Source organism: Rousettus aegyptiacus, unplaced genomic scaffold (genome assembly GCF_014176215.1).
Source record: "Rousettus aegyptiacus isolate mRouAeg1 unplaced genomic scaffold, mRouAeg1.p scaffold_m13_p_13, whole genome shotgun sequence".
NCBI lineage: Eukaryota > Metazoa > Chordata > Mammalia > Chiroptera > Pteropodidae > Rousettus > Rousettus aegyptiacus.
In genome coordinates this window covers 33,239,986-33,264,793 of record NW_023416288.1, presented here as the reverse complement: position 1 = coordinate 33,264,793, position 24,808 = coordinate 33,239,986, and the positions used below count along the sequence as shown (strand labels likewise).

Here is a 24,808-nt window from a genome sequence, read left to right as displayed (position 1 = left end):
CTCGGTATTCTGAAAACTAACCCATAAAAGGAAAATATCAAGCATGCACCTTAATTTTCCTATAAGAACTTCACTTCAGAGTAATCGCCTAGTTGATGAGGAAAAGTTATTTTTTTAGAAGAACTCTAGTTTACAAATACAGAATCACAAGCTTACAACATTACTATCCCTAAAAAAAAAAGAAAAAAAACCTAATCCAGGCAAAAATCAATAAAACTTGCTAAAATGATTAGGTGAAAAGTTACTTTACAGATCAGTCTAACAGCACCTGAATCCACTGATAATTCTTATTACAAAAAGAGAGACAGCTTATTTCATATGCCTCGTCATGCAACAAAATAAGAAGCATCACTTATCAATTATTCTTGAAAAAAAATTGAACCCATATCTGATCAAACCTCTATCAATTCAAGGAGTGGAAAATGACACAATGGGGACAGAACTGGCAAAATCCAGACTATGGAACACTCTCTAGGATAAATGACCCAATTCCTTGACCAACTAAATTAGAAGATTAAAAGAGAGGGGAGGAAGGAGGCCGTGAGAACTTGGGATTGAAACTGACCAAAGGGAAATCTGCTTCCAGCTAAGATGCAGTAACAGGATCAGACTAACCCTCCTGCTTGGCAACGAAAACAGCCAACAGGTATGGAATGACAGTTTTTAAGACTTCGTAACAACAGGTAGTGAAAGGCAGACATCCCAGAGAGACAGGAAACAAATGAAGTGAGCCCTGTGATTATCCCCCATTACTGGCTTGAAAGGGTTTCCAGGCTGCAGCACAGTGAAGTGTAGCCCAGTAGAAGTCTATCGAACTCTCTAAGTCAGGACAGAGCTGAGAGTCCAGGGAGACCCAGAGATCACAAGACAGAATACTGGAATGGAACACAGAGCACGAAGAGACAACTTTGAAGACTTGCAAAAGGTCCGACATTCAACTGAGTCCCAATCCATACATGTATACAACTACCCGAGACCACCGCAGAGCCACCAGAGAGGATGAGAGGTATTCATCCTGAGCCAGGAACAGGACTTATTCCCACAAGGCAGAAGAGAAAGCCTCACGCACAGCTCACTTGGGAGAGTGCTCACATGCCCGTACCGTGGTAGTGGAAAACAAAGCCCGAGAAAGAGAATGGCTCTGGTCTTCCCTAACACATATTAAAAGCGAGACCTGACAAGAACAAACTAGTTCTAAACAACCACATCCCAGAGCAAAGCTCACAAGGTCTGGCATCCCATGAAAGATGGCCAGATTGCAAAGGGGCAGGAAAACACGACCCACAATGAGGAGCAAAGTCACTCAATCGAAATCGACCCAGAACTGGCGCAAATGTTAGCATTAGTAGCTGATGACTTGAAAACACTTATAATAGCTATAATTGCAAATATTCAAAGAATTGAGTAGAGACACGGAGCAACCTGGAAAAGAATAAGGGGGACTAACACCACCTGGTCTCAAGGCTTAGAAGCTACAGGGTGGAGGGAGGCGGAAGAGGCAGGAGGGAGGGATTCTGAAGGGGCACAGGGAAGCCTCTGGAGGTGACGGGGTGCACACATGTGCCCGAACTTATCAAGTTATACATGTTCAATGTGCACTGTCTATTATATGTCAATTATATCCCAATTAAGCTGGAGAAAAGGGGATTTAGAAGACGTCGAGTAAACACAATGGGTTGATCTTATTTGGATCCTAATTTGAAAAAAAAAATCACCTGTGAAAATAAAGTATAAATCATGGGGAAATTCAAATAAAGACTGTATACTGACGGTATTAAGTTGCTCTTATGTTTTACATGTTGACAGTGTTATGGTTATGTTTAAAAAGTCTTTATCTTTTAGAAATAAATATAAAGTGTTTACAGTTGATATGATATCAAAGATTTGCTTCAAAATTATTCAAAGTAAGGGCGGAAGTGAGGAGAGGTAATAATTAAGTTGAAATGGCCACTGAAACTAGGTGATGGGCACATGGAAGTTCATTTTTTTCTCTTTTGTATACATTTAAAATTTTCCATTATAGAGAGAGGAAGAGCATGAGAAAACATAAAAGAAATTAAAATGGTCTTGGCTACGGTCATGCTACCCTGAACAAGCCCGATTCCATCTAAAATGGTCTTGGAGCCCAGTTTCTTCAGTAAAATGAGGGGGTTGAATTAATATGCCTATTTTAAGACTGGCCCATTTCATTTACATAGGGAGAGTAAACTTTTGTTTTAAAAGGAAGTAAATGATGATTTTTAAGTAAAGGTGATACTATTCCAAATCTCTATGTCCAGGAATGAATTTTTATCCTGTAATATCTTAAATAGGATGTTTATTCCATAAATAGGATTATGTAGAATTAAACATGCCCAAAAGCAAAGGAAAAAAGAAACCCTTCAGGAGGAAGTAGTACTGTCAGCCTGGAAAGAACCGCTCACCGTCAGCAGCTTGGTCGTGATGCCCGCATCCACCACAGCCTTGTGCATGGCACGCAACGTCTCTAGTTCTGGAGCAGCAATAAATACGACGTAGGGCATGAACTCGGACGTCCTCAGTACTTTCAGGGCCTGTGCAGAGAACAATGACACACCAATTTATACAGGGTTAGAATTTGTTTTATGTTACCCTTTAATTTATACGAAGTAATCAGAGTCTCTCTGTCTGCTTCCGACGGATTAAGGATGTAATTTAACACTAGTGCCACTTCTATCCCTTTTAATTCCATTCGGTACTTTCCTAACATCGTGATCCATTAATTGGGTTCTGACCTCAGTCTCACTACTCTTTGATCCTCTAGAACAAAAAAAAAGTATTAAACTTAAGGATCCAAAAGTCATAGAGAATGATGTAAATGTTTTCCATGTTAATGGCAGAACTGTTAATATTGAAAAAGCTAGAAAGAATCTCAGCATTTATTGACTGAAGAGTGGCTGGTTATATAAATTTGCGTACATCCATACTAGGAAATACTATGCAGCAATTACGAAGAATAAAAAAAGCTCACAGCAACTGACATGAAAAAAATTTTCAAGAAATACTGTTTAATGAAAAAAGCCAAAGAATTTGCATAGAATTTTTTCCCATTTATGTAAAAAAGAAACAGCAAAAATAGAAAACCCATTGCATTATATATATGTATATGTGTGTATATAATACATACATACAAAGATTTATTTAAAGCACACTAAAAGACAAAAAGATAGAGTGCAAACTATCAATAAGACTTATCTCTGAGTAGGGAAGTGGGGTTGAGTTGAGTGTAGAGGGGTGAGAAGGGGTCCGTGAGAGATGTAAAATAAGAATGAAATGAGTGTGTGTGTGTGTGTGTGTGTGTGTGTGTTAGGAAATGCACATAAATAAATATTAAACTTCTCTCAATATTCTATTGCTATCCAAGACTCTGTTGGCTAACTGATCAGACTTATTTAACCAGTAGATGCATAATAAAGTTCTCTATATAAAAATAAAACAAAACAGAAATGTCACAGGAAATAAAATTTTAATAACAGTTTTGGAATCCATGAAGCTTACTTGTGGGTTGACATCCAAAATGCAAGTTCGTCCAGTCTGGACAACTTCGAGGATAGACTCGATCTTGGTTCCATAGAGATTTCCTTCATATTCCCCATGTTCTAAATATTTCCCAGCTTTAATATCTGCTTCCATCTCTGACCGTGAAACGAATTTATATGCTTGGCCATCTTTTTCATCTTCCCTTGGTTTCCGTGAAGTAACTAAATAAAATAATGTTGAGAATTTGCACAAAGAATGCAAGGTATTAGAAAATAGACTAAAATACACAGGGTAGCTTTAAGATTTTTCCATTTAGTGCAGGCGTTGGCAAACTATGGCCTATGGCCACGTGTGGCCTGCTTCTTATTTTTGTAAATAAGTTTTACTGGACCACAGCTACACTCATTCCTTTTATGGTCTATGGTTTTATTCATTTTATACTGGTGGAGTTGTTGTTACAGAGATCAGATGGCCTACAAAGCCTAAAATATTTACTATGTGGCTGTTGAATAAAATAGTTTGCTGACCCCTGATCTATTGGAATGTTTTAAGAAGGACTCCCCAATATGCAATTTGCATCCCAAAATTGTGTTTTATAAGGTCAGTTTGAAACTCAAAATATTACCTAGAAGCAAACCCTTTCATTTAAATTCTTAATTATGGTGAATCAGAAGTGTGAGGTATGTTGCAAGTGAACACATTTTTCAGTTGACCGGCACCCCCCTTCTTAAAGAATATCAATTATATCCACTTTTTACACTTTAACATTTCCTAACTGAGTGACCAGCAAGTGAGACAAGTTCTCTTATTCTTAGTTGGTAGTATCGATTTTTTTGAAGCGTAGATTTACCCACAAGTTATCTATCCTTTTTCTCATCTCAACACCAAATCTTTCTTTTAGCTTCCTACTTAATGATATCCCCAAACATTCATTGTTCTGTTTTACACTTTGGTGGTGGAGCTAGCCACCTCAAAGTTATTATGGTCTACTAAGTTTCTCTACTCTGACCTGGCGTGCGTATTCCTTTGAGAGATAAATTCAAAATTTAGAAGATCCTTTTGTCTCATATATTTTAGAGCTCTAAACACTGCGAGAGACATTACGACTCCTTTGTAACTTGGGACATGCTAAGAATGGACCATTATCACCTTTCAAACTGTTGCAAAGGTACAGAGTTAGGTACTCTCTGCCAACTGGTTAATACTAGCTTGGAAGACGAGAAGTAGAGAGTGTGTGTGTGTGTTACTATCAAGTTTAGCTTTAATCTGAGTTTGGCTGGATCAGATATATAAAAGTATTCAACTTCTAACCAAGTACTTCACGCATGCAACATATCTGACAAAATCATTAAACACATACAATTAAATTTAGAAAGTAATCAGGTAAAAAGTTGACAGTATTTTGACTATTTGTAATAATCATAACACACCAGGAAAACTTTTATAAGAACAAAATGAACTTCAAACTCAAGCTCAATAATAAGGGCCTGATTCATAAATGGGATCATTGTGTGCAACAGGACTCCCTTCTTTCCCAGGCTATTTTCTGACTCGACCTTGAGGGTGATCATCCCAGACCACAGAACAGGGCATTTATAAAGTAACTTAAAGATCTTCAAGATGCTATGATGGCTTTACACAGTCAAAAATGTGTGATCTCTTAAGATTTCTAGAATTTTTTTTTTACCAAAGGTGGTATGATAAAAAATTCGAAGGCAATTTTAAACTCTCCAGATAAATACATACTAGGACTTGGCTCAATATCTGTGAACATAATCTAAGAAGAGTACTATTTTTTGTGCGTGAAGCTCTATGGTGAAACCATATATGGGATTGTGCTGCTTGAAATACATATGCATAGGCAAACCGCTGCCCCACCACCATCTCAACATGTTGAGGGAATCTTAATTCTCAGCAAAGTGTTTTCAGTTTACAAGTGAATGTTAACTACAATCCCATTCGCCAGTGAACGCTCAAAAAAGAAATCTGTGTTGTCACATATTTAAGCCCCTTTTCATTCCCAGAACCGAGAAATTTGACTAGTACGGCCTGACTATAGCTGATTCTTTAGGCTTATGTATTAAACAAGTTAAGTAATGTGATTTCTTAGAATTTAGTCTTTGTGATTGATCAGCAAAATGATCAATTTAGCTGCTCTTCAATTTTATTTGTTAACTATGCTCAAGATGTCAATGACGAAGAGGAGAAAGGAGTCATAGGTAGCTCCGCCCTCTGGGTTGACAGTTTTTTTCTCTTTTATTTTAGGATCATTTTATAAAATACAAAGAAAGTTAAATCAATTTACTACAATGCTAGAATTCACCTCCTTCCCCAATGAGACCTTCCCCATCTTACCACCTGACAATGTACAACACAATATCATATATCAGAAATTAGGCAAACTTGTCACACTTTATCAGTGTTTCTTTTTTTGTGTTGATTTTGAGGCTTAAAAAAAAAAAAGCTAGATACTATATAAATTAATGATTTAAAGAAAAGTCAGAGATGACTTGATGGATATACATAAATCTCTCTATAATAGATATTCAAATTTGAATCTTTACTAAAAGTAAAAGTCTGTTGAAAGATAAAATAGTACATCTTTCTGGATATTAATTTGGCACGAAGAAATCAAGAAATTGAAATATGTATACATATGTATGTATGTGTGTATATGTATATCTAATAATTTTATATCAGAGATTGTGTATACATATTGTCATCTCCTTGTAACAAAAGCAATCACCCAAATCATATAAATGGACAATAATAATAATGGTTAAATAAAGCATAGTACACTTTATTTAAAGCATTAGTGTACTGGAATATTAAAAAGCTTTTAAAGCTTTAGATTAATTTTGAAGTTTTTTTAAATCATGATAAAATATACATAACATAAAATTTATCATTTTAACGGCTTTTAAGCACACAATTCGGTGACATTAAGTACATTCACACTATTGTGCACCTATCGCCACCATCCATTTCCAGAACCTTTTCCTCACTTAAACTGAAACTCTGTGCCCATTAGACAGTACTCTCCATTATGCCCTACCCTGGGCCCTGGTAATCACTACTCCACTTCCTGTCTCTATGAATTTTACTGTCCTAGGTATTTCAAATAAATGGAACCATATAATATTTGTCCTTTTGTGTCTGGCTTATTTCACTCAGTCTACTGTTTTCAAGGTTCATTCATGTTATAGCATGGATCACAATTTCATTCTTAAGGCTGAATAATATTCCATTGTATGTACATACCACATTTAGTTTATATATCTATCCACTGATGGACATCTGAGCTTTTTCCACCTTTTGGCTATTGTAAATAATGTTGCTATGAGCATTCATGTATAGATATCTGAGTCCCTGCTTTCAATTCTTTTGGATACATACTTAGAAGGTAAATTGCTGGATCATACAGTAATTCTATGTTTAATTTTTTGAGGAACTACTGTACCATTTTCCACAATGGGTGTACCATTCCACATTCCCACCAATAATGCATAAGGGTTCCAATATCTCCGCATCTTTGCCAACACTTGTTATTTTCTGTTTTTGTTTTCATATGTATAAAACTATCCTACTGGTGTATCATTGAGATTTTGATTTGCATTTTACTGATGATTAGTACTGTTCAGCATCTTTTCATGTGCTTATTGACCATTTATATATCTTCTTGGCAGAAATGTATATTCAAGGTCTTTGCCCATTTTTAAATGGAGTTTTTTCTTTTATTGTTGAGTTACAAAATATTTACAAAAAAAGTAATGACTTGTGAGAAAAAGCTCATGATATAATAAGTCCATTCACTCACTCAATCATTCATTCATTCAAAAACTATGAGGTACATACTAGATGCCAGATCCTATTCTAGATGCTGGGCTTGTAGAAGTACAAATGACAGACAAGCTCTGTGTCCTCATGGGACATATTCTTGAATGCGAAGATAAGTGAGTAGTCAAATAACAATTACGAATTTAAGTGCTAAAGCACAACCACTAGGTACTGGGGAAGCTACTTTAGAACAAATAATCAATAAAGGCTTCTGAGAGAATGAGACCTTAATAAAACGTAAAATTCAAGCACATGAAGATCTGGGAAGCAACAAGAACAAAAAGGTGTGAATGATAAGTTCAAGGAGTGTGAAGAAAAGATCAATGTGTTAGGTAGGGAAAAAAGTATGCAAATTTTATATGAATAATGTGATTGTAATTCTGCAAGTTGAAGTTATTTCAATTGTTCTCTTTATGTTTATAGACAGAATGTTGAATGAGACTTTTCTTGCAGTCCTACAACTTCCTTCAAGTCACAGGTAGGTGCTAGAATAACAGACTGATAGCCTCCTCTTTCGGAGTTTACCAAAAAGCAGCCAACTTAATCCTGGGATCATCCATTTACCTACCTCTACCTCATATGTACTCAAAAGAGAGTCACTGAGGTAATGAGTCATAGGTTTGGGAGTAATGCTTTCTTTTCTTTTTCTTCTTACTGCATGGAAAAATGACTGAAAGTAAAAGGATGGAAAAGGTATACCACACAAACAATAACCCAAACGGAGCTGGAATGGCTACACTCATATCGGACAAAATAGACTTTAAGACAAAAACTGTTACTAGAGAGAAAGAAGAACAGTTTATAATGAAAAAGGATCAATTCATAAGAAGATAAAACAATTATACTACCATTTTCTTTTTTCACATCAAACTAAAAAGTTTTTATATAGCAAAGGAAACCATCAAAGACAACCTACTGAATGGGAGAAGATATTTGACAAAGGGTTAATATCTGAAATTTATAAAGAACTCACACAACAAAAGAACTCATACAACAAAAATACAAAGAATCCAATTAAAAACTGGGCAAAAGACCTGAATAGGTGTTTCTCCAGACAGGAAATACAGATGGCTAACAAACATACGAAAAGATGTTCAAGATCACTAATCATCAGAAAAAATAAAATTAAAACCAAATGAGTTATCACCTCACCCCTGTCAGATTAGCTATCATCAATAAATCAAAACACAACAAGTGTTGGCGAGGATGTGGAGAAAAGGGAACCCTGGAAAACTGGTAAAGCCACTATGAAAAATAGTTTGGAGGGTCCTCAAATAATTAGAAATAGAACCACCTTTTGACCTAGCAATTACACTTCTGGGTATTTATCCAAAGAAAACCAAAACATTAATTTGTAAAGATCTATGCACCCCAATGTTCACAGCAGCACTATTCACAATAGCCAAGATACAGAAGCAACCTAAGTGCCCATCAATACATGACTAGATAAAAAAGTTATAGTACATATATGCTATGGAATATTTCAAATCTTACCATTTGAAATGACATGGATGGACCTAGAGGGTATTATGCTGAGTAAAATAAGTCAGATAGAGAAAGATAATACCACACAATTTCATTTATATGTGAAATCTAAGTAACAAAAGAAATAAACAAACTAAACAAAAACAGACTCACAGATATAGAAAACAAACTGGTGATTGCAGAGGGAAGAAGGGTTGGGGGCCTGGGTAAAAAAGGTGAAGGGATGAAGACATACAAATTAGTAGTGATGAAACAGTTATAGGAATGTAGAATACAGTATTTAAAAATAAAATAAAATAAATTTTTTGTCTAGGAAGTCCAAAATCTATGCTTAAGTGGGGGAGGGGAGATAAACAATTTTAAGCACATATGCATCTAACGAAAGAGCCCAAAAACACATAAAGCAAAATCTGACAGAACTGAAGTGAGAAATAGATAAGTCAACAATATTTAGAGCCTCAATACCCCACTTTAAATAATAGATAGACAAATAGGAAGATCAACAAGGAAATAGAAGGCTTGAACAACACTTTAAACCAACTAGAACTAACAGACTTCTATAGAACACTCCATCCAACCACAACAGAACACACATTCTCTCCGAGGGTACCTGAAACATTCTCTCCAGGCCAAATCATATCTGAGGTCATAAAACAAGTCAGTGTTCTCAGCCCATAATGGAATTGGAAATCAGTAACAGAAGAAATTTGGGAAATTCAAAAAATATGTTGAAATTATACTCTTAATTAATGGCTCAAATAATAAATCACAGTGAAATTATAAAATACTTGGAGATGAATAAAAACAAAAAATACAATACCAAAAATTATGAGATGCAGCTAAAGCAGTACTTAAAGGGAACTTTTGGCTGTAAATGCCTACATTATAAAATATGATCTCAAATGTAATCTAACCTTCCACCTAAAGAAAATGGAAAAATGGCAAACAAACCCAAAGCAAACAGAAAGAAGGACATAATAAGGATTACAGCAGAAGTTAATAAAATAGAGAATAAAAAAATAATATAGAAAATTTTAAAAAGCGAAAGTTGGTTCTTTGAAAAAATCAACAAAATTGATAAACCTATAGGTAGAGTGACCAAGAGAGAGGACTGAATTTACCAAACTCGGCAATGAAATAGTGGATATTACTACAGATCCTGCAGAAATTCTGAAGCTGATAGAAAACCCTAGGCTCAGAATGCTTTGTGGGTAAATTCTATGAAACATTTAAAGAATAATTAACAGTAATCCTTTACGAACTCTTAAAAAAAAAAAAAAGAATAGGAAGGAACACTTCCCGACTTCTATGAGTCCAGTATTACCACGATATCAAAATTAGCCAACAACATAAGACATAAACACGAAAAACCAATTTCTTATGAGTACAGATGCACAAATTCTCAGCAAAATCCTAGCAAACTAAATCTAGAAGCATATAAAAAGTATTACACACCATGGCCAAATGGAATTTACCACAGGACTGTGATTAAAGAAAAAAAACAAAAGTCATATGATCATCCCGATAGACACATAAAAGGCATTTATAAAACCCAGTACCCTCTTTCATAATAAAAAGTCAATGAATTAGGAAGAAAATTTCTCCATGTGACAAAGGCTATCTGGCAAAAACCCTAGCTAACATTATACTTAGTGATGAAAGACTGAATGCTATCTCTCTAAGATCATGAACGTTGATAAAAATATCCACTTCTGCTGCTTCTATTCCACACTGCACTGAAGGGTCTATTGAGGACATTGGCAACAAAAAGATTAAAATACTTAGGAATAAATTTGACAAAAGAAGCATAAGACTTGTACACTGAAAACTATAAATATCACCAAAAGAAATTAAAGACCTAAATAAATGGAAAGACAAGCCATGTTCACGGATTGGAAGGCTTGAAGTTACTAAGATGGCAATACCCCCAAAATTGATCTACAGATTCAACACAATCCCTGACAAAATCGTAGCTGCCTTTCCTGCAGGAATGAAAGCTTATTCTATAATTTATATAGAAATGCCAGGGACCCAGAATAGCCAACAACATCGTCAACAAAAAATCTTGAAAAAGAACAAATTTGGAGGATTCACAATTTCTGATTTCAAAACCTATTACAAAAATACAGCAATCAAGGCAATGTGGGTCTGACTTGAGGACAGACACAGTGGTCAATGAGAGAGAACTGGGAGTCCATAAATAAATCTTCGTATCTATAGTCAACTGATTTTTGAAAAGGTGGCAAGGCAATTCAATGGAGGGAAGTATGGTCTTTCAACAAATTGTGTGGGGACAACTGGAAATCTGCCAGCAAAACAATGAGGTTGAACCCTCCTCTCACATTTTCTACAAAAATTAACTCGAAATTGACCAGAGATCTAAAGGTAAGACCTAGTGCTACAAAACTCTTAGAAGAAAAAATAAATAAATAAAGTTAGGTTTATTGGGGGGGTGTAATTTACATGTAACAAATCTCACCCTTTTACATGTAAAAAAAATAAAATAAAACTCTTAGAAGAAAGTATAAAAAAATACAATTTTGTGACCTTAGGTTAACCAAAGCCTTCTTAGGTATGCTATCAAAAGCATGAGTGACAGAATAAAAAGATATATTAGACTTCAGCAAAATGAAAAAGTTTTCTTCACAGTACACTGTCAAGAAAATAAAAAATCTCCACAGAATGTAAGAAAATATTTTCAATCACATATCTGATAACAGATTTATATACAGAATAGTAAAAAAAAAAAAAAAAAAAAAAAAAACCTAAACAAAAAAGATAACCCAACTGAAAAATGGGCAACTAAATCTGAATGGACATTCGTCCAAAGATCAACAAGTGGTCAGCGAAGTATATAAAAAGTTGACCAACGTTATTAGCCATAAGGCAAATGCAAATTAGGAGCAGAATGAGATACTATTTCACATCTGCCGGAACAACTATAATCAAAAAGCCAGATGACAAATGTCGAGGATATAGAGAAATCGGAACCTGCATACACTGCTGGGAGTGGAAAACGGCACAGCCACTGTGGAAAACGACGTGGCTGCTTCTCAAACGGTTAAGCAGAGTCGCTACCAATTTCATTCCCAGGTATGAGCCTGAGAAAAATAAAATATGTATGTCCACATAAATACCTGTACACAAACGTCAATAGCCGCATTATGCATAATGGCGAAAAAATAGAGCAATCCGGGTGTCCATCAGCTGATGAACAGATAAACAAAACGCGGTGTAGCCATAAAATGGAATATCATTTAGCAATAAAAAGAAACGAAGTACTGATAACATGGATAAACCCTGAAAATATTATGTTAAATAAAGAAGTCTATCAAAAAAGACCACATATTGTATAATTACATTTCTCTGAAATGTCCAGATAGGTAAATTTGTTGTGACAGAAAGCTCACTATCATCAGCATACGCAGTGAGTTAAAAAAGAAGATGCACGTGAAGGTACATCATTATTCAATTTCAAACTACTGAAAAACAACAAAATAAGAGACCCTGAATATCTGTGAAAGGAAAATCGGGTCATGTACGAAATAACAAGACTTAGAATGGCATTGGACTTCTTAACGGAACTGGATTCAGGAGTAACAGCTTTTGAGTTTCACAATGTAGAATTTCTTCTCTCAGCTAAATAATAGATCAAATACAGGACAGAAAAAATACATCTTCGAATATGAAAATGCAGAGATTATATCCCATATACCAGCAGTCCCCAACCTTTTTGGCACCAGGGACCGGTGCTCCTATAGGAATCTAATGCCTGATGATCTGAGGTGGAGCTGAGGCGGTGATGCCAGTGCTGGAGAGTGGATGCAAATACAGATGAAGCTTCACTCGCCAGCCCCTCACCTCCTGCTGAGTGGTCCAGCTCGTAATGGGCCAAGGGCTGGTACCAGTTCATGGTCTGGGGGTTGGGGACCCCTGCCATATATCATTTCTTGCAAAGTTATAAGAGGATGTGCCCTACAAAACAAGGCAAAAAACCAAGAAAGAAAAAGGACGAGACCAGAAACAACAGCTTCAACCCAGGATTGAGACAAGGGGAAACAGCCCCAGGCTAACGGAGGGGGCGGCCAGAACCAAGAGAGTGTAGTCCTCACTGAAGCAGGCAGGAAGACCGAGGTCGCCAAGAAAGAAACAGGACTTCCTGGAGGAGTGAGTCTTCGGATTAAAACAAAACTATATGCATATACACATAAAGTCAAGGTAAAGAGGGGGAGGGAAAGAGACGTCTAGTGATTGCTGGGTGAGGGGAGAGGGAGAGGCTGCTGAAAATAAAATTAAATTAACTGGAACTAGAGCTATATTTATATTGGGAGAATAGTCGGGAAGTCAACACATGAGGTCTACACTACGTAAAGCAAGAAAGAGCAGAATGAGGACATTATTAAGAAATATGGAAGACTACCAAAAGAAACAGCACAAAAGAATGAAAAATGACTTTCTGGTAAGCAGGCCAGAGGTGGGGGAGAGGAAGGCGGGGGGTTATTTATTTATTTATTTTTTCATTATATGTCTTTAAGAACTACTTGATTAAAATACTGGACATGAACTCATTTGATGAAAATAAAAAATAAAATGCTTCGATCACAGTGAGGTGTTTTTATAACTACTTAACCAGGTTTGTGTTAATTTAATGATCGACAGCACCTACGATGGAATCCCAAGCCTCACCCTGAAGAGGTTACAAATAGCACGGGGGGGACAATGATACGGTCACTCCCCCAACCAACGCCTCACAACTTTAGCAGTAAGATGAGTCCCTGAGAATTAAACCTCAAAACATGCTGGATGAAAGCCAAGAAAGCCTAAAATGCATCTAAAAGAGACAAGAGTGATGTCTGCCTGAGCTTTGGCTCAGAATATACCTAAGGAAATACTGAGTTAATCCAAAGGGGGCTTGGCTGGCAGTAGAACCACAGAAAGGAGAGCTGGAGAGGCAGCGCTGGCTCGTCTCCTGCACTGTTTAGGGGACGGGACACGCGAGTCCCCACAGGAAAGGTTCATGCATCTTCAAAATAAAGACAAATGCATTTCAGTCCTCATAATAAGTCCGTGATAGCGTCTAATTCCTGGATCTAATTCCATTCTCATCAAGCATACTTTTGACATCACTATTAAACTTTCCACATAAATATGCAAATAGGAAAAGAATGTAAAGATCATAAAATGAGTGTTTGGTTCACTTAACGGTTATACTTCCCATCGGTATCATTTTATTTTATATATCGATCTTTGTTGTCTTAATTAATGCCGCCTGCTATGGAAGACAAATTGCTTTTGGTGTGCTATCAAAAATCAGGTTTATGACTTTACAGACTTCTGAGAGCTACAAGCTGAATCACATAAATTTGCAAAGGGATTGGCATGATGGGAAGTGTCTGAGAATTCAGCAGGTTTGTACCTTTTCTTTACACCAGGGGTCCCCAACCCCCAAGCCAAGGGCCAGTACAGGTCCACGGCCTGTTAGGAACCAGGCTTCACAGCATGAGGTGAGCAGCAGACAAGTGAGCAAAGCTTCATGTATATTTGCAGCCGCTCCCCAGCGCTAGCATCACTGCCTCAGCTCCACCTCAGATAATCAGGCATTGGATTCTCAGAGGAGCACTGGTCCCTGGTGCCAAAAAGGTTGGGGACCGCTGCTTTACACTAAATTAGTGAAAATTAAAAATGTTCAGATAAATATCATGTGTAAAGAAATGCTGATTTTGCCACAACTCTTAATACGTGCATGTAACTAACAATTCTGAACTGAAGAGTCTGCAGAAGCAACAGCCATCAGGCAGCAAGCCAATAGCACTATTTCAAGACAGCCGCAGTCACTGATTTTTTTCAATATCTTCTACTTGCTCGTTTTCGCTGACATGACAAAAAATTATTTGGGAATAAAAACAATAATAATCTTCCCCCACTACGCTTTCTTGCCAATTAAATAGCAAAAACAAAAAACAAAACACACACACACACACACACACACACACTTACATGGCACTGTAGTTCCAAATCTGGTGGGATTTAACACTATAAACCTGTTCTTCAAGCTTCTTCGTCCAACGCCTTGAGCTCCTATCAATACCAACGTCTTTCGCTGGAAGGGAGGCATTTTGGCTACCTCCTCATATATCTGGATCTCATGACGATCAAATTCTAGATGTAAAAGGAAATGGACATCAGATTCAGTTATCTTCTATATAGATGAAAACCTCTGCTGTTCTGTTCAGTAATGGCTTAGTTGTCTTGATAGTCAAAGAACACTTGAATTATATTCAGTACACATTTATTTTTATACATTTGGTACGGTCCATAAATAAATTATTTTACATTTTGGTTTAAACATCTGCTTCCATCCATTTGCCCTTAAAAATGTTATCTAGCCAAGCTAAAAAAAAAAAAAAATGCCTGTGCTTTATCCTTATCACATATTCTATCCATTACAACCGCTTTCTTATCAATTCATCAGTAGAATAATTCCTTTAATACACATGACTAAATGACAAATAATTTATATAATTTATGTACATAAAGTGTGTACCTAATACGGAGGGTAGTGGTACACCTGGTGTGCGTGGCTGCTTAAATAAGTGCCGTAAAAGGAGGAGGCCCCTCCGGTGATGTGAATGAGTAAACAATGTCTGGTGACTCTGCAAATACCAGTTTGATTAATAAAATGCACATAAACAGCATACTGACATTTAAATACTAGGATCCTGAATTTATGTAATAAAATATAATATAGGATCCAAATTATTTTCAGTAGAAACACACTCCAAAATTATAATCTTAGTCAATGGGAAAATTACAAATTTTATATTTTGCAAGAAAACTTTAAGGACATATATATTTAATGAATAATAAGGCCAAAGTGAATTTGAAATATTATATTGCCTATTATTCTGGCTATTACTTCTCCATGTGTAGTAATAACACTTCTTCCTTAGGCTTTTATTTTAATGGCAACTCTTTCTTTGCACAATTTCTCCACAGCACATTAAGCTAATATTAAGGGAGAATCTATTTTCTCCTTATTATTATTATTATATTATTTCTCTTACCGTATGTTATTTAGTTTATTACCAGTGGAGAGACAGCTATGAAGTCAAGAAACTACTTTAAAACCATCGATTCCCCAGAGTAAACTTCCAGAGCTGCATTTCTGGTTCCGAGCTGCATTTCACTCCTATCTGCCTCTCTAACCGAAAAGAGTAACTATGATAGTTGTCATATTTATCTTTCCTTAAGTCTAAAAGATTTAAGAAAGAATCCTACTAGATCAGACTAAGATTTGGTCCAGTAATATTTTTCCAAAAGTATCATGGACAATGTTATGGCAGAATGCAGTTCCCCTCAAGCATAACTCTTTAAGCATCTTCATAAAGGCACTTTGCTCTTTAGAAATGACACACAGATTACTTTCAAAGTTCTCTGAACGAATCATTTCAATGATAACATTGCTCCTTCATTAATAAAGCATACATCCTAACCAATTCATTTTATTATAAACGATACTCATAAAATAAAGCATACTGGTGATAGTATATGTAATACTAGGATTTATATAATGTCTTCGTATTATACTGTACCATTCATTCACATGCCAGCCCCTTGCAACTGGATACTGATCTGAATCACATTCATCGAAAATTATACATTGAGAGTTTATGCCACCCTGATTAACAGTGTAAAGTTATTTCGCTTAGACTTCTCAAAAAAGTATTTCAAACATACCTGCATTTCTGGTTGTGAGATACATCATCTTTTTCTTTTTTTTGCTACTTATGGTTCCACAAAAAGGCCCTGAAGGATGACAAGACAAATATAACTTAAACAGTATGTATGAACATGATAAAACTACCCTGTAGTTTTCTATAGGGATGGGACAATTATCTCCCCAGTGTTGCATCCTACAATGAAGAATCGGGGGTTGAGCCACTGAATTCTGATACCATACCAGCAGGTGGCAGAAAGGGACCAAAAAGTTTACTTTTGAGAGATAACAATAAGGCCGGTGGGAGGGATTAATTCTAGATATATTTTAAACAAATTCATTTGCTAGGTCAGATGAAAGAGGCAAAGAAAGGTGGCCACAAAGGACTGCTTGTTACTCATTGTGTAGAGCTCATCACCTGAATTGTCCCAGTCTCTTCTAACAAATGCCTTTCTCTTCTCTTCCAGGAACTGGCTTGGAATGAGACCAGCGCTTCCTCCCTCTTTTACATGGCTAGCCTAGAATCAAATTAATGAATTGTATATCTCAGTGACCAAAATTTCAGACAATATTCTAAAAAGTAGGACAAGCAGTAGTCAGTAAAAAAAAAAAAAAAAATACATATGTATATCACATTTGCTCTTAAAAACTGACCTTGAGATTAAAACCCACGGCATTGTCAAGTTAAGATAGTTAAACACTTTAGCGCTGAGGAATTGACTGGCACCTAGTCAGTCCATCATCTGGTAGGAAAATTTGGGGACCGAAACACAAAGTAGATAAGCTCTTTAAATTATAAAAACTTTTTATTTATAATACTAAGCCAGTCGAAGAATGGAAAGGAATATAAAATTCTGTGTGCTCACAGGACATTTTGCCCAGTAGCCTCAAATAAGGTGTTGATTAACATCCCTAATCCTGCCATGTTGGTAATGCCTGAGGTCAAACCAAAGAGAAAGCCAGTACTGGGGAAATACGGTGGAGAGTTTAACTCGTGTTACCAGGAATCTGAATATCCTGAGAAGCAGTAAGTTTTAAAACAGGTCAAATTTCACCTACTGCCAAGAAACTTTTAAAATAAAATCCAAAGAAGTGCCATTTTAAAAGAGTGGCTGGAGAACTGGCTGCGAGTGGTGACTTTATTTTTATAACCAGCATAAAAAAAAAAAAAAATCTGGTATATCTTTAGCAATTAAAATCCTGAAAAAAATAGAATTAAAATAATAGACCACAAAATGTAGGAAGAAATTGAGAAAATGGTGATAAGATTAGAAGAGCAAACTAAGACATGGCATTCACAGAAAGAGGAAAAAGAAAAAAAATTGGAATAGTTCTATGAATGAAATAGCCACAGAAAGGAGATATTTTAGATGGGCATGCTAAGAAATGCCATAGAAACCTCTTAAAATTATGGAATCTATTTAATTTACCTATTTCTTAGCTCTCTCATTACATTGTACATTTGTACATAATAATGTCTTTATGTAAAGTCAAGAATACGTTAGTAAGATTGTTTCATTCTTGTAATTCATTCCCCCATAGAAGTCTATATAACTTATTAGAGCTAATGTGGGCTATTGATATCTCAGTTTAATTCAGAGTTTAGTGCTAGGTCCAGGGCCTGTCCCTCTCACAGCTTGTCCTTTAATGAGATTCTCATTAGCTCTGACAATTGAAGAGATTTTAGACTTTATGATTTGTCAGTTTCTCCAGTTGTGACAACTGGAGATTGTTAGCCAATGTAAACAATGACAAAAACAGACTTAGTACTGTTGCTAAAGATTTCTGAACACTGTATTAAGGGAAAGAAAAAAGAACATCATCACGCAGATACGCTGGAAAACGGAGGGGGAGAATTATGGTGATAACACACTTCCTTTTTAAATACACGGATTTCAATCTGTGATCAACAACAACACTGATGATAAAGCAAGCCTGCATTTCTCAATAACTGAAAAGAGGTGGGAGGAAAATATATTTAACCGCTTAAGTAAATTATGTTTTAGTTGCCATGAATGTATACAGAGGGAGAGGAGAGAAGAGAAAGATCACTCTACCCACAGTAGAAGACTCCTCGTTAAAACAAACAAAACAAACATTGAAAAGAGACGACCCCAATGGAGTTGTTCTTGCCCATGTATCTTACTGCGATACCTACGTGGAAGAACTAACTGGTCTAATCCCTAAACCAACAGGATGACACCACAGGCTAGTTCATTCTTCATTCATTAACAGCTACTCACAAATTCCCTCTCAATTTGGTCTTCTGTCCACAAAATTAGCAGCCATGAAGCAGGAGCTGTTCATGCAGGAAAAATCATTGGAACAAATGCTAAAACCTTCTTCCTGAATATTCAGATATTGGCCAGATCTAAGATTGAAAATAAAAAAGCAGTTGAGGAAATTTTGAGAAGCATACTAACCTGCCACCAGTTTGGATCTTCTCTGTTTACAATTTGAAGAATTTCTCCTTTTGAAAACTTCAATCCTGCTTCTTTGCAGGGTATCAGGTTATCATTGTATGGATTATAATCAAAATGACATTTCACAAATACCTAAAACACACAGCACAATTAAAAACACTACAGATGTATCATTTGTCACTGGATTTTTGAAATCTTTTTCAAACCACTATGATTTTTGATGTAATTGATAATGTATTTAGTACTAAGGAATTTGTCTCTCAAAAATAAAAATTATTAGTGTAGTAATAATTTGGTATCAAAAAACCAAAAAATATTAGTATCACATTAAAATTTTACTTCTATTTTAACTTGTAATCTTAAATCCACATTTTATTAAACCCACCATTCTTAACCTTTTCCCCATCTTTTCACAAATTTTCCTAACCAACACTGCATAATTTGTATGTAAATTCTACTTTCTAATTAACATCCTGAAACAATATTTGCAGTTGATTTAAGGCATGAATTTAAGATATATTAGGACTGACTTTTTTAAAAGGCCCTGAAACCAAAATTAAATAATATAAAAGTTCATGTTGAAGTCAGACCTGAAATATATTTAGCCACCTTAAAAAAATTAAAAGCTCAACTTTCATCCTTGGTAATAGTAGTTTTTTTAAATTGTATAGACTTACAGTGGTGGGGAAAATACTTTTCTGGAATCCTCTTGGTCTGATTTAAATGATTGACATTAAATTAATTATAAGACAAATACTGAAAAAGCCCTGAAACTATTTTCCAATTTAAATTTACTTAACTATAAATTTCTTTTAAATCTGTTTATCAATAAAAGTATGTCAGTCACTATTAGTTATGATCTCCAATATCTAAAGTATTTGGCTTATTTACTTTTTAATATAAATTCTAATTAAGTAATTTCAGTATTTGTATGGCAAGTTCAGACCAATTACTTTCTTAAAACAAACTCTTTTCATGCATATGGAAATTCAAATTTTATGTTCTAAAGAACTGACTTAGCATTTAACAAGCAGGCAAGCACATAATTAGTCAAAATGATATTATTTTTCTATTTGTTTATCATACTTCAAAAATACAACCGTACAAGATATTCAAATAACACAAGCAGATACATTACATTATTAATGTAGTAAAATGTAATGTGATGTCTGCCTATTAACATAATTTAAAAATAATCTGGGAACATGTGACAAAATTTTAGTTATTTGCAATTAGATGATTTTGATAGAAAGCATTCGGAATATTTTCAATTACTTTGGAAAGGCTAAATATTAATGCTTAAAAATCAGTAAGCCAATAATTATTTTATATCTAATTTTCGAAATATCTAAAAAGCAACCATACAAACAATATTAAGACTGCCTAAAATGTGAGAATTGACTAACTTGACAATGGCATGCAGCTCAAGGTTTTGGCAATGAAAAAACCCAAAATGATTGTTTAATCAAGATAAATTTAGTTTGCTGATAAGACAGAAAATCGGAGTACCAGAAAATGTCCTGGAATGACATCATACCTGATGGACGTGTGCTGGATGCCTCTCCATATTGATGCAACTCTAAAAACATATTTTTCATTGCATAAATAAAGCCACGCTTTAAATGAATAAGTTAACAAAATATAAACAAACTATTGGCCCATTTTATTACTTTACTCACTTGGTAAAGCAATTAATTCCTTAAATAAGTGTCCACAGGTTATAATATCTGAAAATTATAAATGATAGAAGCAAAAAGAGGTGTTCGAGATGAGGCAGAGAAAAAGGATGGATATGTAAAGTTGTAAAAATACTCGGGTACTCCTTATTTATCAAGAAAGGTGCACTAAATGAATAATAAAAGCATCCTGTCATTTAACCATGAATATGATGATCATTTTATCTGTGGGACAGAAAATGTTTTGTAACCATAAAGCTCAGACTTTCTGAGTTAGTCCAAATTTCAAATATTCATTCCCCTACTCCCATCAAATTGTTCTGGAAATGTCATTATTTGTGGAACGAAAACCCTATCTTTCATATGTAAAAGATTTCTAAAAACCAATTTTATTTCTTTATTATCAAATTAATTTTGGAACATTACTCTCATGCTCAAAAATTCAGATTAAACTGGTTTTACTTTATGAGATTCTCTGCCTACTATGTGTAGCAGTTTTGAGTATTTTTGTTATTAGATTTATTCCTAGACATAAATGTGATATTCTCTGAATTTATTTTAAATGATGTCTGTCTTAGTTATATTTCTAGATATTTGCTGATGACAAACAGAAATGCAACCAACTTTTGTAGATTATTTTCAAGTACCTTGCTAAACTCTATTATTTCTAATAACATATAGTTTTGGGGGATTGCTAAGTAAAAATTATATTATTTGAAAATAATAAGTTTTATTTTCTCCTTTCCAAACCCTTTGCTTCTATAATTTGTTTTTGTCTTTTTGTGCTTTTGGAACTTTCAATAAAATATTGGATAGAAGTGGTACTAGCGAACATCGTTCTTTAGCTCTTAAATTTTTTTTTTTTAACTAGGCAAAGACTATTAATCCTTGTTTTAAGCTTTATGTTCTGGCTTCTTTGGCTTAATTAACTGCAAGCAAATAATGGTGTATAAGCAATAAGTGTCCAAGGGCCTCAGAATTTCATTAAATCCTAAACAAATATTTTTAAGGCAGTCAAAATTCTTGGTTTTATTTTTTAAAGAAGTTGATTCGATTCCATTTGCCTCATGGTTGGAAGCCTCATCAAAATGCTGAAAAATATCACCCTTGTCCCCAACAGCAAGTGGTGCTTTTCCAGCCAGCTTCTGCCAGGGTCCGTAAACTCACTGATACCAAGGTGCCTAAGATGCTGGGTAGCATTTCTGTCAGCTGCTTTGTTTAAGCATGGCTGGAAACAGCGAAAGTATCTGCTGCCAGAGATGTCTGAACATCAGGATTGTTACAAAGTGGGTCACCATTCCCTGGTGTGCAAACATACTTACTTCCTTAATATCAGAGAGAATGTATACTCTTAGTCTCTTTAAGGAGAAGTAAAGATTTTTGTCATCTATTACAACAGATGTTTGTTATATCATCTGAGGGCATTTCCTTTTTACCCATTACAATCATGCCTTAATTTTGGCAGGTTTCTCTCGGCCTTTAAGTAGTCTCGGGCAGACCAGCTGAATTGAAAGTCCAGTTCCTGATTTTAAGGAGAATGCTTTCAATAGTAAACTATTCAGAATGTTTGTTCTAGTTTTTTTTTTTTTTTAAGTAAGATTAAAAAGGTTCTTTCCCATTCCTAACTTATTAACCTTTTTCTTAAGAATCATGAATAGGTATTGAATTTTATCAAATTCTCTATTCAAGTTTTTGTCTTTTAGTCTGGTAATGTGCTTATTTACATATATAGGTTTTCTAATATAAAACCATCCTAAAATACATGGGATAAATCCAACTTGGACATGTTGTATTATCATTTTTATACATTGTTACATATCATTGCTAATATTTCCTTGAGAAATTTTACATGTATATCTTTGAGTAAAATGGAAATGTCATTTCTTCTTTTCCAATATTTTTGGGACCTGGGTCATGCTGGCCTCGAATAAGTAAAAAAGAATTCCCATCATTTGGCCTTCATGAACAAGCAGAATTATGAACAGCCTTTGAGAACCCAACCTACATGTAAACTGAAGAACTTCAGAATTAGTTACAACTTCTAAGTCACCCTGATGTTCAAATTTAAATATGCAGATCTTTAGGTCTCATGAGAAAGATTTTGGATTTTTAGTAAGCACCTCAAATGATACTGACAGAGATGGTCTACTGACTGTGCTTTGAAAAACACCACTCTGGGGAGGGAGAGCTGGCTTCTAGCTGCAATTCACAGGAAGAGCGGAGACAGGCCCAACAGGGCTACATGGTGGAGCTTCTAGTGAAAGACCTGAAGAGGCCAGACGTACTTGCTTCTTCCCCTTAGTGTCTCTTAGCAAGACAGCCATAGTTTGCCTTGTTTATGCCTATGGTTCCAGCATAATTAGTCATTGGCTCCCTTTTTCCCTTTATGGATTACATTTTAGCTCTCCTGTTGTAAGCCTTCATGCTCTAGTCTCTTTTCTTTCTTTATAGTAAGAGAGGCTTGTGACTGCTTTAGGCTAGGATGACTTCTCCTTCCCCATTTCAATACCTTCTGCCAGTTTTAAAGCCTAAATAAAACCAGAGTTTGAAAAGATGCAGGATGGGGAAAAAATTATGCCTAAGATAGGGCTAAATATGCTTGCATTTCAGATTATTTCAATCAGTTCACTAGGTACAGAATCTACAAAAAAAATCTGGCCAAAAGCCTAGCTATTAATATTATAGAAATTTATTTTTCCTGTAAAAATCCATTATAGCTATGGCGAGTAGGTAAGAATTCTGGAGTTTGGACCGGGGCTGGGGGTGGGAGGGAGGAAATCTTCCAGTTACTACTGACACATAATTAAAAAAGAAAAAAAACTGAGAAAGACAAATGCCATGTGATTTTGCTAACATATGAAGTCTAAAAAACAAACTAAATAAAACAAAAACAAACTCGTAGATACAAAGAAAAAATTGATGGTTGCCAGATGGGAAGAGGGTTAGGGGGATGGGTGAAAAAGGTGAAGGGATTAAGTACAAATTGGCAGTTACAAAAAGTACTCATGGGGATGTAAAGTACGGCATAGGGAATATAGTCAATAATATTGTAATAACTATGTATGGTGTCAGATGGGTACTAGGCTTATCGGAATGATCACATCACAAGTTATATAAATGTCTAACTACTATGTGTACACCTGAAACTGATATTGTATGTCAACTATTATATATATATAAAATCTTAAATTCTACTTTTCCAACCTACTCAGGTCTAAATGGAAATGTGTCTGTTGAGAAATAGAGGTAGTCTGAGGTATACCAGTGATATGAAGTATCTAATTTCTAATACTATTTCTTTCATGATTCTTTTCCTTGAAGACAAGGTCTCTATCTTCATTTAAACCAAAGTTCATTACAAGCCTGTGTATATTCAGAAGTCCAATTTACATACTAAAATCGTGACTAAAACATTCTATACTTCCTCCAAAGAATATAAAATTGGTAGTCAACACATGTTATTTCACAGAATTGTATGGAAATATAAAAACTAGGCTTAAAAAATTTCATAATAACAATATGAAGATAAAATATACTCGCAGTATCGTGGGTGAAAAACTTACAATTTCACTCACACATGAAACAAGAAATTTCTAGAATAAACCTGAACAACTAAAGGCATCTCATACATTGGCGGATATTTCCTATTTCTACATTATCTAGTGTTGAAAACTCTCTCCTCAGTTCCAACGCTGCTACCATAATCGTCAATTGTTTCATTGCAATTAATTACTTACTGTATTGCTTCTTCCTTCTCCACAATTCTCTCACACCAGCACTACCTCATACCACCACCAACACAATGGCGGCAGCAGCTAGTTGTTGAGTGCTCATTAGGTGCCAGGTGCTTCTCTGAGAGCTTTACATGAACTAACTAATTTAATCCTCATAATGATCTTTGAGGAAATATTATCCCTAACTATATAAGTGAGAAAATGAAGTAAAGAGAAGATAAGCTCATCAATGGCAGTACTGGAATTTGAACCCAAGCAATAACCATAACTTTTCATTAGAGTCTTTCACAAATCACTTCGCACCTTCAAAAATCTGCTTCCTGGTTACACAATCTCATCTCTCTTCTTGAAATTCACTCAACATAATGAGGCTCAGTGATTACTGTCATTAAAACATTCCCCTGTTCAACAATCTATTTTGCCTAAAAATTAGTTTTA

At 35.2% G+C, this 24,808-nt stretch overlaps 1 protein-coding gene across 4 annotated transcripts in view; it reads right to left on the bottom strand.

Moving 5' to 3' along the window:
• Positions 1-24,808, bottom strand: part of MPP6 (membrane palmitoylated protein 6) — an 89,596-nt gene that overhangs the window by 4,981 nt on the left and 59,807 nt on the right. For 3 of the 4 annotated variants that reach the window (XM_036230411.1, XM_036230410.1, XM_016159557.2), the window contains exons 6-12: positions 20,498-20,539; positions 18,961-19,092; positions 16,956-17,055; positions 16,558-16,626; positions 14,818-14,979; positions 3,517-3,719; positions 2,424-2,552 (exon numbers count right to left, since the gene is read on the bottom strand). In XM_036230411.1, coding sequence (XP_036086304.1) covers positions 2,424-2,552; positions 3,517-3,719; positions 14,818-14,979; positions 16,558-16,626; positions 16,956-17,055; positions 18,961-19,092; positions 20,498-20,539 — 837 coding nt within the window. The remainder of the gene's footprint in view (positions 1-2,423; positions 2,553-3,516; positions 3,720-14,817; positions 14,980-16,557; positions 16,627-16,955; positions 17,056-18,960; positions 19,093-20,497; positions 20,540-24,808) is intronic. The other variant, XM_016159559.2, reaches the window with a different exon arrangement.